The 13,360-nt window shown below is 32.7% G+C and overlaps 1 protein-coding gene across 2 annotated transcripts; it reads right to left on the bottom strand.

The window, feature by feature from the left end:
• Positions 1-537: 537 nt before the first annotated feature.
• Positions 538-7,590, bottom strand: LOC143225635 (dicarboxylate carrier UCP2-like). Of its 2 annotated transcripts, XM_076455412.1 has the most exons (7): positions 7,451-7,590; positions 5,412-5,584; positions 4,678-4,882; positions 3,362-3,596; positions 2,737-2,940; positions 2,166-2,448; positions 538-1,503 (listed from the first exon to the last, which is right to left on the bottom strand). In XM_076455412.1, the coding sequence occupies exons 3-7, from the start codon at positions 4,801-4,803 to the stop codon at positions 1,275-1,277; spliced, it is 1,077 nt and encodes a 358-aa protein (XP_076311527.1). In that variant the 5' UTR covers positions 4,804-4,882; positions 5,412-5,584; positions 7,451-7,590; the 3' UTR covers positions 538-1,274. The 2 variants fall into 2 exon arrangements, with proteins under 2 accessions (XP_076311527.1, XP_076311528.1); XM_076455413.1 differs by lacking the exon at positions 5,412-5,584 and having other exon boundaries at positions 7,451-7,574.
• Between the last annotated feature and the right edge of the window lie 5,770 nt (positions 7,591-13,360).

Here is a 13,360-nt window from a genome sequence, read left to right as displayed (position 1 = left end):
ACTAATATTAATTTAAATTCTGAAGGTGTGTTACAGTGTTATACTTTGAAACATTTGTAGAGACGTTTCAGAAAACTCGTTCCTTGTTTACTCATATTATTTCAGAGCAGACAGAAGTAATCACTTCACTTTCTACGGAAAGTCTTAATGATATTAATCATGATTTTTAACGTTGGTTATAAAAACCTTTCCATCTGTAGATTTGTTTAAATTTTCTTGTTTACTATACATGGGTTATATAAAGATAACGTACTTAATATAGGCAGGCATAGAGTAAGTTGAATACTGTTTGTGAAAGAAACTTTTCATAAATCAGGTCAAACAGTTGATATCTAGTTACCTAATTATTTTCAGGAATATTTATGTAATGATTCTATTTTTAATATTTGTGTACTTGTTTTCAACATTGTAATAAAACATATGAATGATTTTTTTATTATTTATCATGGTAAAGGGAGCATTCACAAGCCTGCTATTGTAATTCATTAATGATGAACTATATTATAATAGTGAAATAATAGCCTCCAAACGATGTACTGAATAATATGAAATATATATTTTATTACACAACATATTTGGTAATTTCATTTTGCTGCAAAGATGTAATAATCATTACATAAAAAATTCAAACAAATACCTTAACTACTGAGGTACTGCTTTTAGCTTTAAAAAGTTTCATTCTTTCAAAAACACAAAAAACACACAAATCGTCATCAAAAACTGCTTTAAATGCTGAAATTTCTTATTAGCACTCCAAAAGTGCTGGAAACACTTCACAATGTTAAAAATCAAACATTGTTAAAATTTAAACATAATGAGCAAATTGCATGAAAATAAATAGGCGAGTATATGAGAAAATACTTAAAGAAATAAATATACTTCGCTTACGTAAATTGTTTATAATACAACAATTATTCAATGATTAACTTCAAGGTCCTGACAACTTGGAACTAAAGTAGTATCTCACTTGTTATTATAGCATATCACGAGAATAAGTTTTTCATACTGAACTAGAAACTAAGTTATAGAAAAATTCGGGTTACGCATGCTTCACGCACTAATTCTATGCTTGTCATTAGATCTCCAAATTATTTTATCACGTTTTATTACACGTGGTATTAAAGTGCGATATATTATGCATGGTTCGATAAAATTGACCTGTGTAGTCGTCGACACTATGCCACATGTACACAAATTACAAATAAATCTAAGTCAAGTGGCATTCGCTCGTGTTGTTTCGAAGATTCTAAAATATTTCTCTTACGATTCGCCTTCTAGATGTCCCACTGGTTGATTCTCTTCTTAAAAAACCCATCTACTTTAGCTGTAGATGACGGCGGTTCCACTAAGAAGTGAAAAACGGGGGCATATCCGGGGGCAGGAATTGATGTCTTGGAGAAAATATCTTTGTTACCCATCAAACAACATAGACGTTTCAGCTGCTCAAAAGTAACAAACATACAGATGTTCCAGGAACCAAGTCGAATAAATGAAGGAAAGAACCTATAGAAGTCCAAGTAAAGTAAAATACCAGAATACAGGTTAATCAGAACATGCTGTTTAAACTTCTATTTTTGATGTATGTTTTAATTATATTTTTAGCAAGTCAATATATGAACGGTTAGCGTTGTTGGAAATAACTGTATTGATATTTTAAATTAAAGTACCTGTATTGGTTAGTTAGTTATCACCATTAGATTCCATCTAGGAACATAGGGCCGCAATCGCTTGCGGATTCTTCAACAAGTATTTAAGTGAGCAGGTTGTTAGCCCACTGCACCGAGACGTCCCTAATTTAGCAGTGTAAGACTAGAGGGAAGGCAGCTAGTCATCACCACCCACCGCCAACTCTTGGGCTACTCTTTTATCTGTATTGGTATTTTAAACTAATGACAAAGCTACTAGAACTATGTATTACCATTCCTAATGTTCAACTATCGAAAGGAAGGCGGTCACTCGACAGCACCTTACTATCTACGCTAAGGAACAGACTGTCACTCTTATAACATACACACAGCTTAAAGTGTAGGGAATATACTTTGGTATTGCACGGATTCGAATCAGTTTTACCAGTACCACAGCTAGAAAGTTGCTTGATGTGGTGTTTTACAATAAAATATACAATCTAATTTCATGTTTATTTTATTCAAATATAAATATCCTACCCTTTATAAAAAGATAAAAATCCGCCTTCTCTGAGCATTTTCACTGCACAGTCTAGCGCTCCACTGTACTGACTCTGCCAGGAATTCATATACCGGGTTTTTACAACATCAACAGGAGAGGCGATCACAGTAGCACAGAAGCCTGCTCCAAAAGCTGAGACAAAGTGACAAGGGGCGTTGTCCGTCATCAAGTGGCGATTTATAATCAATTCTTTAATCATGTCGTAAGCCACGAGCTCAGAAGCGTTTACCACAGCGTTACGTGTCACGTTCGGTAAAGTACCTAAAACAAATACATAAATTCCCAAATGTATATTCCAGTCTTTGAACTAAATAAGCTATAATTTAAAATAAAGAAAAACGTTAAAGAAGTAGGTAGGATAAATTTACTAGTTTATGATCGCCCTTCGTACTATCTCTTAAACCAATTTACAATATTCATTATAATCGTTAGTTAAGAATATATCAGAACGCGTTGTTTTACGAACGTATCGTTTAATAGCAAATGACTTATTAACTAAGAAACTGATTTGCTATCTCGTGCTCCATTAATATCCAAGGGTTTCCATACCTTTCCATAACCCTTTCATGCCTTCCTCTCTACCAATAACACGATAAGCTTGTAAGGCGCCAGTATAACGTTTGGGTTGCCCGAACACTTGTGCTTGCATGCGAACTTTTACAACATCAGTGGGTTGAGCGCAGATCACTGCCATACCACCAGATGTGATTCCAGCCATAATACGGATTCCCACTCCAGCTTGGGAATTGGGCCCTGGAAAAGACGAAACCATTTATTTGAGGTTTTTGTTTTCTATGAGCAGTTAAATAAAGCACTACGCTGTTAACATTAACGCTTTTAACCGCTAGTTATAGCAGTTGGGAAAATTAATATTCTTTCGTAGTGCAAGGCTTTTTACCTATAACCATGCCACATATACTACAAAGCAAACTTTATGAAAGTTAAATTTGTGTCACCACACTGTTAAGCGTAATAAAGTGGTAAAAGATCCGAAAGATTTTATCTTACATAATTACGTATAAAAACATATTTTATTTATGCTGCAAAATTCGACAACTTGACTTCTCTAATTCACTTCCATTTCAATAATTCGTTAAATCGCCAACACTAACAGACATTCTTGTATTCAAACTAATTCTATTGTTGAATTCGATGGTCATATGTGTCCACTAACCATTGAGCAAGTCCTGGTAGAATGATCTAATTGAATCATACAGTCCAATCCGCACAGATGCGAACGCCATCTGTCGTTGAAGGCCGGCACACAATCCATTGTAGAGGCTCTTCGGCCCTTCTTGTTGGACAATCTTTGTCAGAGTACCTAACACACCTCGATACTTTGGAGTAACAGAAGACTTTAAGAACGAATTCCCAGTGATTTTAACAGAGGCATTTCCTTCTCCTTGTATCTGTAAATAGTCCATGTGATTACATTTCTGTAAAATCGAATAAAATGAATAGTAAAACAAGCTTATATAGAGAGAGTGAGATAACATAATTTAATCAAAAATTGTGAGGTTAATTCGTCAAACAACAATGTTATGCAAAGCGTACAAACTCGACATTAAAGTCTTTACAAACAGGAATAAAAGAAACAGTTAAAAGCATTCAAGAATTGGAAATATTCGAAGAACACAATTATCAAGTAACACAAATATATGCATGCATTCACACTATTTGCTTTCAATTAGACCACTAGAATTAAGAGAATCTCGGTTATGTAAAGTGAGAAATAAGAGTCCATCATCATTATTACATGATACTTAACTGTAGGTAATATAACATTGAAACAGAAACTTTTTTTTGTCACAAGCGTTTCTTGAAGCAGAAGAATAATTTCGTGTAGAGAATAACTTTACACTACGAAGTTAACTATAATAATGTAAAAAGTGGACACAGTTTTCAAGTTCATGTTTCAACCAATGACGTAGCTTCAAGTACATACTGACAAGTAAGCCAATCACAATTCAAACAGCTGATTTTTATGGATTAAATTTAAAAACAACATCAGAAATTATGATTCTTTTTTCAATTGAGTTTGTTTATGATTAGTGATGAAATAACAGTGAACAAAGCAATCTGATGGGTTTTCGCACAACACAGATCACATGAAGCTTTCGCGATGCATTCATTGTTTCAATGAAACAAATGCATAGTGACCTGGAAATCAATATCAAAAGTCACATAAAGAGAAAATTCAGTTTTTTAGATGTATCCTTGTTTGTATTTTTTCTATAATGTTTTATAATTTCTCTGTAATGTACTTATGAGGACTACACTTGCTAATGTTGCTTTAGTTGGCAGTGAGAGAAAGTTAACCAGAGTTTATGTTTGAGCGAATTGAAATAACAATCAATCTATTTTGAGATCAGTGAAGACTCAAAAATGCGTCTAACAAAAGACTCAAAACCTGTACTTGGAAAGAACTGTTTACACCACTAGTGTTCAGACATAAAACCATGTTTACTTGAGTAAACGAACAAAACTTACTTGTAAGCGAACTTTTGCAACATCTAGAGGAAAGGTTAGGGTGTCAGCAATACAGGCAGCTGTTCCAGCACTGAAGAATTTGATTGCAACTGTAGGTTCCCGCTTCGTAACATCAGTTCCAACCATTATGTTGAAGATGAATTTAAAACCACCAGTTTGATGAGAAAAGAAAACGTGTCTTTACTTCTCACAGTATAAACAATTCCTAGAAAGCGGTATAATCAATATCACAAAGACATTCAATAAAGATGTTATTTGAATTCATTTTATTGTATTCTCAGAGATAAAATAGTTGATTGTGTGTTATAACAAACAAGTTATATCTACCCTTCTTCCTCACGAATGTACTTATATTATTTTCTTTACACGAAATGCGGTTGTTATTACGAATTATGTACAAAGATACACAAAGGGCTATTTATGCTCTGCCCACCACATGTAACAAAACCCGGTTTTTCGCGCTGTAATTCCGCAGACATGCCGTTGTGCCACTGGTGGGGGGCAAAGAAATGTGGTAGTGACTAAGAAATGTTGATTTAAGTGCTATTATAATCTGAAGCAAAATATTTAAATTACAAATACAATTCAGGAAAATGAAAAAAATGTCAACTGATGTGAAAGCTAATTTTGAATGATGGATGCAGCTGTCAATAAAACAATTCAGTTACGTTTAGATGGTTGGAACAGTATTAGTTTTAACCAAGTTCATATTAATAAACTAGACTAATATTTACCTCTTTATTTCTGGGTTTAATTTGTACTAAGCACCATTAAGTCCGAACGGTATCGAAAGAAAGCTGAAGTAGGAGTAACTATACCTCCAGTGGACAGGGGTTTGTGCCTTACGGCCGATGTTGAAATTTTTGTCGAATATTCGCAAAACGTTTAATTTCATAATATAGGTACTCTGAAAAATAAAGTGGTCTCTATGAAACAGAAGTAAAATGACACAACTTACTATAATACTATAAATTAATATTCAGTAATGACTATGAGCTTGTGAAGTAATAACTATAAATCATTATCTTTTCACCAACAGCAGTTCAAACTTGCAGCTTTTCGTACGTAATAAAAACAAAGTTGTTGATTCCATTTATTGCATAGTTTTAGGACACTTGCCAAATTTCGGTTTCTAACAAAGAACAATAATAAAGACTTGAAAAAGTTGACTATTTTTGGAACACAGTTTGGAAAAGTCAACGTATAGTATGTATAATCTTTTGTTAAAGTTAATTTGTATTTGACTTTACGATGAAATAAAATTACCACATTTAATTGTATGTCAATAAAAATATAAAGCACATAACACTTGGCTTTTACGGTACTTCTCAGTTAAAGCCTTTTAAATCTTACTTGCTTGACTTATTCTGTTAAAATGCCAATAAATTTAACATACATGTCTAAAACTTTATTTGAATGTAGAAACATTTTTTTAATTAAATAAACACAACGAGTGAATCTTTACATTCTCAGAAATAAAAAGTTTTTTTGTTTTTCTGAAAAGTGGAACGCTCATTTCCATTTTCTGCAAGTTCCGGATGCCACTAGAACGTAGACAAAAGTAAATGGCTTAAAACTGGCCAAAATTTACGAAATACTGCACACGAAATATAACTATATCGATTTTTAGGTAAACCTCAAAATCCTGGTTCATTATTTTTGTGCTCTGAAAAAGCTGTGACTGACAAAAAGAACTGAAAGCGTAATTTGACATTTAAATAACATATAGCAATTAACACACCAGCCTTGCTTGATGAAGTATTAACTGTTTTTAACCATACATTTTAATTCTTCAATGTTCGTGCTGAGTTCATATTTTTAAGATTAATTACCTATAAAACTGTTACTTGACTCACAAGAAACATATGTAAGCACAACCCATAATCACTTCTTTTCGTTATGATTTTACAAAACTGGATTTTTTTTTGGTCTATTAAGCAGTAACTGACGTTTTATCACATCCGTTCGTGGCAAAACAGCCTTTCTTACACACCTATTAACAAAACAAGTGACTCATGCTGTTACGTTTTGGTTTGTTTATTTATCAACCAAGTAGCTTCTATGATGAATACTCTGCCTAAACAGTCTATCGAAGAATACAAGTAGCTATGACAGTTAATCAAAGGACAATTGTAAGCAATACCACTGATGTATATTATAAAAATTTGTACCTGAAATGTTTTGTACAGAATACTAATTTAATATGTAAAAAAACTAAGTCCTATATTTAGTCGATAATATATATATTCATTAACCGAAACAAGGCATTTAAAGCAGTCAAAATCTAAAACATTGTTTGCCACACGTTGTTGATGGTTGATTAGCAACAAACTTTTTTCAAATATCATCAAAGTATATATTAATTGTTTAACATGCTAAAGCGAGGATTTGATTAAACACACGAAGTAACTATTAATATGTAACATAGCACGTAATATAAGAGTCACTTACTAAGATTTTTAGAAAGTTAATTTGATTAGTTATTATTACTGTATAGCTATAATCTATCGATAGATAAAATAGTTAGTAAACACTCATTACATAATTTACTTTCTATCCGTTTAAAATCTCTATTTAATATCTAGCTACGTTTTATAGAAAACTGGCGTGAGATTGTACCTTCAACAGTGCCACTGGTAAAGCAATTACTTAAATTAAATGGAAAGCATATTTAACGCTCCACTTACGCAGCTAAATTCAAACTTATCAGAAATTACCTTAACATATGGTCAACACAAAAACATTTTGATAATATTATTCTAAATAATCTTACCTTTATAAATAGTCTTTCTTCTTAAGTCAGGGAAGAAGTTATATTAAGTGAGCAAATCCTGTTTTTTTTATAGTAAACCAAAGGCATCCCTCCCCTAGTAACAACCAATGAGCGGCCTCTGCTGGAGAAACACCTTCTTACTGGATAACGTCACGACTTATTGTTAACAAGTAAAAATACCAACGACCTTTATGCATGACGGTTCTTGAGATTTCACACCACAAGAGCGACAAATGCTGGGAAAGTTCCATGAAAGTGTATGTGTTCTATCTGGATCAATTTATTCCACAGATGTGTTTCTTTTCACAAAGCAGAAAGTCAGATAATTCTGTGATGCAATATCATTGTGTGAAATGGGTTTAAATATTTTGTCCAGTCTGAATGATTGCATTCTACAAAAAACGACTGCACTGCTTTATTCAACTTGAATTAGTTTTGTGTTACGCGAGGAAATTTAAAATATAGTTGCTTCAGAGCACTATACTTATTTATTTTTAATTTCAGCTGCTTCATATTTATTAGTGATAAGAACTTCAGAGTGAAACTAACCAAGTGTATAAAGTATATCACACTGTATATACTATATGCAGTGCTGACTAGGCCTTTGATCTGATAACAGAACTTTTCAGGCCAACCTAAATGTCACACACATAGTATTGATTTAGTCCCTCACTGTTATTTCATTTCAGCACATATAGTTGGCAGGATAGCAGAGAGATGCGCCCACTTTTCGGCAGTTATGTAAAATAAACAATAAAAACCAACAACTGAATATAGTGGGAATGAATAATGGATAATCGCAGTTTTCTTCACTTAGTCAAAAGTGTTCCAAACTAGAAGAAGAAGGTTATGAAATGAAGTTTCTCAAGTTATCGAAACTTTTCTTTATGACAAGAAACTCACTTTAATTAAAAATGTGTATCAGACCGGCTGGTGTTAGTATTACCAATTTAATTGATAAGGAGAGAACAACGTGTCGACCTTCCTGGGTCGTCTTCAGGTTAAGAAAGAGAGAGTTTTGATGTGACCATGGGTGATTTTTCTGTGGAATTCTGTTTTGAATTGTGTATCAGTTCTAGTGCTTGTTATTCAGAACTATCGAACGAGTAAAACAGACTTTAAGGAGAACATGTTAACTGTACGTAAATATTGCACATATAGTCCAACACATTTTGGTTTTGAAAAACATTGATGATGTAATCACAGGCTGAGACACCTCGACACTCACATGTTATTTCACCAGAGAGCTACACGCGTGTCAACTTCTGGCAACGTGGAAGCAATGTAGAAACGATGACGTCATAGTTCCAGGACGTCGCAACAGAGTGCACGTTTCTGGGATCAACAAACAGCATAGTTCGAGTGTTACACAATAAAGTTCGTGTTGGTAGAGCCAAAAAAATGACACCAAAGGGCGCAGTAGTATTATAAGAAAACATAATGATCAATTTTACAGTAACAAACAAAGATTTTAAAATAATAATTTATTTTAATGTGCTTAATGTTGTGTTTCGAATTACAATTTCGCTTTATCTTAATCTAATCATATTTATGATTTTTTTTCTCATATATTACGTTCATTGTACAAAGGCAGATAATGTGGATTTTGTATAAGTGGCTAGTTTATTAGGATGATGAGCTCATTGTAGAGTGTCTCAACTTATGAATACATCATTAATATCTAGATTTTATTGTTTACCTTAACAATATAAATAATTTTTTTTTGTATTTTTATTGGCATAACATAGCAATAAAAGTTTTATTGACAAAAATGTAATTGTACTTTAGTTTTCATTTAATATCTTATTCGTATGGTGTTACGATACTTCAGTAGGATTGCATTTAAATTTCAATGTGTTTGAGTTTCTAGGTCTCATTCATATATGGCCCGGCATGGCCAGGTGGTTAAGACACTCGACTCGTTTACAGGTTCGAATCCCCGTCGCACTAAACATGCTTGCCCTTTCAGTCGTGGGGACGTTATAATGTTTCAATCAATCCCACTATTCATTGGTAAAAGTGTAGCTCAAGAGTTGGCGGTAAGTGGGGATGACTAGATGCCTTCTCTCTAGTTTTACACTGCTAAATTAGGGACGGCTAGCGCAGATAGCCTTCATATAGCTTTGCGCGAAGTTCAAAACAAACTATCATTCATATATGCGTCTTTATAAGTGTTTTAGAAAGGTGGATGGTGTATCTAAGACTGTAAGTTAGTATTTTATAAACTAACTTCTCATAAATGGTATATTAGTAAGTTTGAAGCTTTTTAAACAACTGTTTCAGTACTGAAGTTCTGGTAATAAATGTTTCATTATATGTGACATTTCTTAAGTTTGTGATTGTACTTACATATATTAATTTTAGTTTACTGGACGGTGATTAAAAATTAGATTATTTTAAAGCTAAGCACAAATCTATAAGATAGACTATTTGTGACCTGCCTACCACGGGTATCAAACCCAGATTTTAGTGTGGTAACTTTGCAGACATACAATTATGCCATTGGAGTGCTGAAATATTAGTTTTTAAACAGAAAAATAAGAAATTTAAATAAATAGTTGTATTAGATGTTCAAACATGTCTGTTAGAATTTGTTTTGATTTGTTTCTTTTGAATTTCGTGCATAGCGACATAGGGCTGTTTGCACTCGCCTTCTCTAATTTAGCAGTGTAAACCTCGAGGGAAGGTACCTAGTCATCACCACTCGCTGCCATTTCTTAGGCTACTCTTTTACCAACAAATAGTTGGATTGAACGTTACATTATAATACCCCCACAGCTGAATGAGCGAAAACATTTGATTGGACAGGGATTCAAACCCGCGACCCTCAGATTACGAGTCAAGCGCCCTAACCAACTAGCTATATGCCAGACCACAGTTGTTAGAAATTTATCCATGGGATGTACATGGAACACACAGTAATCTACCTCATGAGTTCTGAACATTTCTGAACATGCTAGTCTGAATATTTGTTAAACAAATTTATTATATGGTCTTTTAGTGTCCTTCTTTTATGGGGAAATTATATGTGATTATTTAAAACAAATAATTTAGATCCTGTTCATTTTATTTTATCACATTGATGAAAATCTGGTTTATGTATTTTTTCTTTCATTAAAAACATTTTTTAGATTGATAAAACGTTTCACATGAAGATACTGTTTGTTTACAGTTCTTGGTTTTTTTGTCTGTTTTAACAATCTGGTGATTTCAAAAACTCTTACAATCAGCTCTAACAATGGGTTCACACTTTGAACATTTTTTAATGAAATAAACACTACAATAACATGAACAACTGTGTCTCTTTAAATAATCAAATACTTTGTCACATTCAAAACAATAATAACCTACCTTGAGAACACTCTTAACTGACGCGATAATGTTAAAATGATGATCATAATACCATATGAAAATATTTTTAGGAAATGAATAAACTTTATAAATTAAACAGCTGAAATTATCTGAAGATGCTATTTATATTTCATGTTTAGATGATGCTTAAATCTTGAAATTTCTTCTATTTCACGAGGCCCTTCCAGAAAATTAGATTAAATCAAATGTGTAAGTCTTTAGCCACAAATGTAAGTAATGACATTTTCTGGTCTCTAATACAATAGGGATATTTTATGAAGGATGCTAAAGCTAATACTAGAGTTTTATGACAACAAAGGAAATATTTATTATTTGTAGAAATAACTGCTCGTTTTCTAAATCAATCAAGACTAGTATTCGATACCTTATACTTATTGGTCAACGTAGTGACCTCAAATTTGAAAGACTTCTACTGGCATGTCCTTTTTACTCTCACTGACTTTTTCGACGTTGGATAAGATGATTTTGGTGAAACTAGTTCCTAATTCTGTAAACACGTGATTATTGGTTTAAACAAATAATTAGAACAAATGCAAACCCTAAATTTAAATCTGTTATTTCAATAACTTAATATCTCGTGCAGTATATTATGAATATTCTTAGTAAGTGTGTCAATTATAAAATATATGCAACTATTTTAATTTAAGTACAGTACAAATGTTAAACTTAGTTAGCTGTAGAAGCAATAGTTTATTTAAAGGTGGTTTACATAACTAATTACAAATCATTCAGTACTATGCAGAAGTGTTAGGACAAAAGACTATTTTGACAATCTTTCCATTTTATGTGGCTAATTTTTCCATGCCATTATAGAATGTAAATTTCAACACTATGGTAATGCTTCACTGACCCAAGTTGACAGCTGAATGAACTAGAATGAAAATACTTGTCACTATTTAAAATTCCAATATGCTTGTACAAAGGGTCTGAAATAACTGTCATGATACCCCATGCAGTGTCTTAACTATACAGAAAGAAAAGTAGCAAGGAGCCAGTATATGCTAGAACTCAATTTAAAAGCACACCATAAAACATTTTGATGAAAACAGTGTTAAAACTATATAATAATTTTTGTTGTCATGCCAAGGTTAAAAACACTCCAGCAAATTGTTGCAGACTTGAAATACTCCCTAAACACTGTCAAATATACCCTTGATGGTGAGACCTAGACTGGTTAATTTGAAGATTGGAAAATAAAGGCACAACATATAAACTCACTGATACTGATGCTAGTATTCTTGTGTATGCAGATTTCGGGATAGAAGGGAGACTGCCACTGATCTCAAGTAAGTACCAAATGATTGAAAAGTGCCCACATCCACAGTATCAAGATGATTCAACCAAAATGGAATACTTGATCGTGTAACAGTTAAAAACCCCAATTTTTATCTCCAAATATCGTCATGAGACTGACATTTGCTAAAATGTACAAAAGTGTGCTGTTTATTATTGGAAAAAGGTGTGATGGACGGATAAATCCAAGTTTGACATGTTTGGTTCAAAACAAACGGTGTACATCCAGATAAATAAAAGTGAATGTTACTTATCTCAATAAATAACACCTACTATGAAGCATGGAAGAAGAGTGTGATGGTTTGAGGTAGTTTTCTGCTTAGGTGACAGGAGATCTTTGCAAACTAGATGAAATAATGGACGACTACAGGTACCATCCATGCTGGTATACCCAGTGATTTGTGTATTATCGGTAAAAGATTTTACTACTTATACATGTTTTATAATCTATCCAGAAACTACTTAGTTAACAAAAAAGTTGCTGGAGTCATTCAAATGATGCAAGGCCTCCACAGAGCCCCATTCTCAACCGAGTTGAGCAAATCTGGGATTTGATGGATCAAAAACTTGACAAACCAAAATTTACTGCAAAAAATCTAATGGGACTGTATTAAAGATATTTGAAGTAAAATCCAAAAAAAAAAATTTAAATAAATATGTTACAATAATGCCTGAAAGATTGTCTATAGGTATTAAAGCAATGGAGATAAATAAAATATTAGCTGTTTGCTGAACTCAAGCTCTTCACTGAGTCTTTGTTGTACTAGATATGAAGTTTGGTAAACTTTTAACATTTTACCTGCTATCTAACTTCCATTATCACAAATTTTATTGTAATAACAGAGTATTAGAAATACTTTTTCCTGTCAAATTGTTTTCTGAATTAATTAAACCAGCCTTTAGTGACTTTTATGAAAAAGAAACAGTTACTTAAAGCCTCTGGATGCAACTTTGATAACCAACAGTGTAATGAACAATGGTATATACATTTGCCTTGTTTTAATAAAGCATTTCGAAGCAAATGTATTGTGTGAGGTTTGTTTATTGTTGAAATTTATCACCAACAAGCCACAGAATCTGTTGTAATGAATCTGACCTTTATAATGTTTGTAAGTATCTGTCCATGTGATTTAGGATTAGATAATATGTTGATCAATGTAGCAACAGTAATGTATAGTTTCATTCTATTGTTCCATGAATTTTTAGCAATGCATTCTTCATCTTCTTTTTTGAGTACGTTTCACA

The sequence above is a fragment of the Tachypleus tridentatus genome, chromosome 9, assembly GCF_004210375.1.
Source record: "Tachypleus tridentatus isolate NWPU-2018 chromosome 9, ASM421037v1, whole genome shotgun sequence".
NCBI lineage: Eukaryota > Metazoa > Arthropoda > Merostomata > Xiphosura > Limulidae > Tachypleus > Tachypleus tridentatus.
This window is presented reverse-complemented; position numbering and strand designations above follow the sequence as displayed.